The sequence below is a fragment of the Octopus bimaculoides genome, chromosome 3 (genome assembly GCF_001194135.2).
Source record: "Octopus bimaculoides isolate UCB-OBI-ISO-001 chromosome 3, ASM119413v2, whole genome shotgun sequence".
Taxonomy (NCBI): domain Eukaryota; kingdom Metazoa; phylum Mollusca; class Cephalopoda; order Octopoda; family Octopodidae; genus Octopus; species Octopus bimaculoides.
In genome coordinates this window covers 84256045-84260189 of record NC_068983.1, presented here as the reverse complement: position 1 = coordinate 84260189, position 4145 = coordinate 84256045, and the positions used below count along the sequence as shown (strand labels likewise).

At 35.3% G+C, this 4145-nt stretch overlaps 1 protein-coding gene across 6 annotated transcripts in view; it reads left to right on the top strand.

Annotated features, from left to right (window-relative positions):
• The window catches only part of LOC106872997 (zinc finger protein squeeze), a 74695-nt gene that overhangs the window by 55655 nt on the left and 14895 nt on the right, over positions 1–4145 (top strand). For all 6 annotated transcript variants that reach the window (XM_052966252.1, XM_014920196.2, XM_052966249.1 and 3 more), the window contains one exon: positions 2521–3082. In XM_052966252.1, the coding sequence (XP_052822212.1) occupies positions 2536–3082 (547 nt within the window). In that variant the 5' untranslated portion in view covers positions 2521–2535. The remainder of the gene's footprint in view (positions 1–2520; positions 3083–4145) is intronic.

Here is a 4145-nt window from a genome sequence, read left to right as displayed (position 1 = left end):
ATGTGCGGGTGACACATGAGGTTTTTCGAGCGAGATTGTTGCCAGTGCCCCTGGACTGGCTCTTGTGCGGGTGGCACATAAAAGACACCATTTCGAGCGTGGCCGTTTTCGTGTGGGTGACTCGTAAAAGCACCCACTACACTCTCTGAGTGGTTGGCGTTAGGAAGGGCATCCAGCTGTAGAAACTCTGCCAAATTAGATTGGAGCCTGGTGTTGCCATCCGGTTTCACCAGTCCTCAGTCAAATCGTCCAACCCATGCTAGCATGGAAGGTGGACGTTAAACGATGATGATGATGATGATGATGATCACAGCTGGGGGATACTGTTCACACTACATGACCAGGCCTAGCAAATATGAATGTTCTGTAATAGTAATTGCAGAAAACATCCAAACTGCATTTGTATGGAATGTTGAGTGACTGATCTGGGTTTTGTATTTGTTTGCATTAGCTGCATAATGCACTCATTGTGCAATATAGTGTACAGGCATCATATTTCAGTTGTTTCAAGGCACACTTTAATAAAGCTATTCAAATAGTGATTTTAAAATTAACGACTTAATTAAAGTGCTTAGATTAGACCACATAGAACAAAAATACCAAGTAAAATAAGTTTTTAGTACAAATGAACTTAGTTTGTCTATTATATAACAGGGCAAATTTACTTATGATGCATTATATATAAAGTTGTTAAGCATTATTCTACATCATCTGTACCAGCAACAGATGGCGTATTGTATATACATATACTGTATGACCTGAAGACATTAACTTTTAGGTTTGAATTCTTTTATTATTTTACTCTTTTACTTTTTGTAGTCATTAGACTGTGGCCTTGCTGGGGCACAAGTTTGAAGAGTTTAGTCAATAAAATCGATTCCACTACTTATTTCAAGTTTGGTACTTATTCTATCAGTCCCTCTCTTTCTTTTTTCTGTTGAATCACTAACTTGTGGGGATGTAAACAAACCAACACCATTTGTCAAGTAACGAGAGACAAACATGATGCACATACACACACATACGTATATATCATCATCATCATCATCATCATCATCATCATCATCATAATATATATATATATTACACACACACACACACACACACACAGTGGGCTTCTGCAAAGTTTGATCTACCACATTTACTTACAAGATGCTGGTTGTCCATGAGCTGTACTATCAGAAGCTGCTGCACAATGTTATCTTTCAAATTAAAAGCAACAAAATGCTTAGTTCTTATGTGATTATTAATTCTCTTCTGAGCATGACCTATGAAATTGTATCCTGAAACATATACAATACTATTCAGTTTTCTTTCATCCTCCCAACTGGAAATATGCTATGGGCTTGTGTTAAGAAGATGACCTAATCATTTACAACCTCCTTGAAACTAACTGAATTAGCTGAGAAATGTTTATAAATAACAGAATTATAATGGTTAACTTAGAGAAAATTGAACTACTTTCCTTGCTCCCTAATCTGGTGGTTGCTGCAGAATCTAGGATCACATGAATGGCTGGTCAGAGCTATTCATGCCATGTGCAAGCATGGTGTCAGGTGACAAAACCACCTCCCTCAGTACTGTTACTCTACTCTATCAAGTGATCTTGTTTTGCCAGAGCCAGAGCCATGAAAAATAGGCACCCAAAAGTGGTAGGCATAATTCTGTTAAATCATGAGAAGACACTATTCTGTATAAAATATTGTGAATCAGAAATGAGTTGGATGGAAATACATTTTTGTATTGAGAGGAAGACATGAGATGTGGAAAGAAATAGTGAATAACACTGCTTGTAAAAATAGAGTTTCATTTCAATTTAAAACTCATTTTTTCAGCAACTGAATCCAGACATGTCATTGTCAAGAATTGAGAAATGATTAGCTGACTATCTTTGCCTTTAGCTTATTTTTGCCCAAAAACATATTTTGACTTTTATCAAAGTTATTATACTATGATAGATGACAAAAATAGTATTTTTTATAGTGGATACAATTACTTTAAAACTCTTAGTAAAGATACAGTACTCAGTTTATCTCATTGAAGAATAAGTACATTTATTTCATGTTTAAGTGTTTATTCTTGGCAACATCCACTACATTTTCAAGGGTTTTTGTTGGTTGTATCAATCCCAGTACTTTGTCTAATACTTATTGTATCATTGGCAAGCTGTGCTTGAAGTAAAAGGTGATACCCTAATTGAAACTAACTACCTCTTTATTTTTGTTCAGTGTGTGCTGATATACACAGTTTCCATCTCCTAAATTTTATTCATAAGGCTTTGATTAATCTGCAGCAGAGATACACTTGCCCAAGGATCTGCACAGTGGAATCAAAACCACATAATAGAGAAATGAACTTCTTAACCACAAGATTATAAGTGTGTGTGTGTGTGTATATGTATATATATATTTATATATATATAATTATATTTTAAATATTTTTTGCTTTTTTTAAATAATAATTTGCATGATTTTTTATTGGTTAAGCAGTGTGTTTCATTTTAAAATTTTATTATTGCAGTGATGTTCTGGAGGAATGGCAGAATCTGAGTGCCACTCTCAAGGGGGCCAACAAAATCGAACTAATTCCTCATCCCGCTCCGTGTTATCTTCAATGACTCCTGGAGTTGGAACTCATGTGCCGATGGCTCCTGGAAGTGCAAACCATACATCAATGAACATGAGGTCAAACATGCCAAATGAAACAAGACATATGAATATGGATGGAAACAACATTGATAAAATCTATCGCAAATTTGCATGTTCTACACTTGTTACACCCTCAACAGCAACATCAATGACATCTGGGAACCAGTCTGCTACTATGTCGCTAACATCTGATGCAAATAACCCTGTATCCATGAACCCTGGAGAGCAAACAGTTGGAGAAGGAGGAGAACAGAATCTTGACAAGCTATATCGTAAATTTCCCTGTCCAACATGCTTTAAAGGTTTTAAGAGCAAGCAACAGTTAATTCAGCATAATCTTGTACACACTGGTGCACGCAAATACCACTGTAGCTATTGTGATAAATCTTTCAAACAACTCTGTCATCTACAGCAGCACCATCGCATACACACAGGTCAGAGATTTCTTGTAGTTGTTCTTGGATGGTTGTGGTGTGGTGAGCTGTAATGTAATACAGTATGCCGAAGTGGGGATGTGTAGCACTGTGCATGTGTGATGTGTTGTGCAGTGTAGTCTTATGTGTAGTATGCTAATGTGCAAGGATTTGTGTAGTAAAGCATAGTAGGATAGGTGGATGTAGCATGCAGCTATATTGTATGTGATTTGGTTTAGGGTAGTGTTGTGTGATATGATATGTGATGTGTAGTGCAGGGCAGTGTGTGACATGGAGCTGTGTGGCGTATAAGATGTGTAATATGGTGTGATTTTTTGTTCTTTGTGTTTATGCTGCAGGCTATGTGCATGTGATGTGAATGGTTGTGGCTCTCTGATCTGATCAGTGTGATGTTTCTACTTATATGTTTCTAGCGATGTATGATGTCAATTGTGTGCATGGGTTGTGTTTGGTGCTGTCTATAAGAGCATACGTACTTGTGTATGATTGAAAGTCACATCATCTCCATGTCCTCAATGTCTGAGGATGTATATTGTGTGTATTTAGATATATTTCTAAATGGATATGACTTGGTAAGCTTAAATGAGAATATGTCTGTGTGTAGTTATGATGCAAGTAGGTATATATGCCATTGGATTTTTTTTTATGAATTGATATGTATATTTATGCAACTATACATAAATTTATGTATATATATATGGCTTTTTATATATGAGCCTGTATAGAAATATGCCTGAGATTACAATTAAGTATACCTGTTTGTGATACAGCATTCCAACTATGTCTGTGTACATCTGTGTTTGAATGTATGCAGTGTATTCTGTATTACAAAATAAAACTATATTTTACTTTGTTGATTTCAGTTAAGAATATTTTTGTTTATGCCTGTCTTACATACTTTATTCTTGACTCTTGAAATCATTACTGAGATTTAAAAAAAAATAATGTATATATGTCATTTAATATCATTTAAATTATGTTTATCTCTCACTGGATGGAGTAATATTTTTGTTGAGCCTACCTTAATAGAACATTCAACTGTATATATATATATATACATATA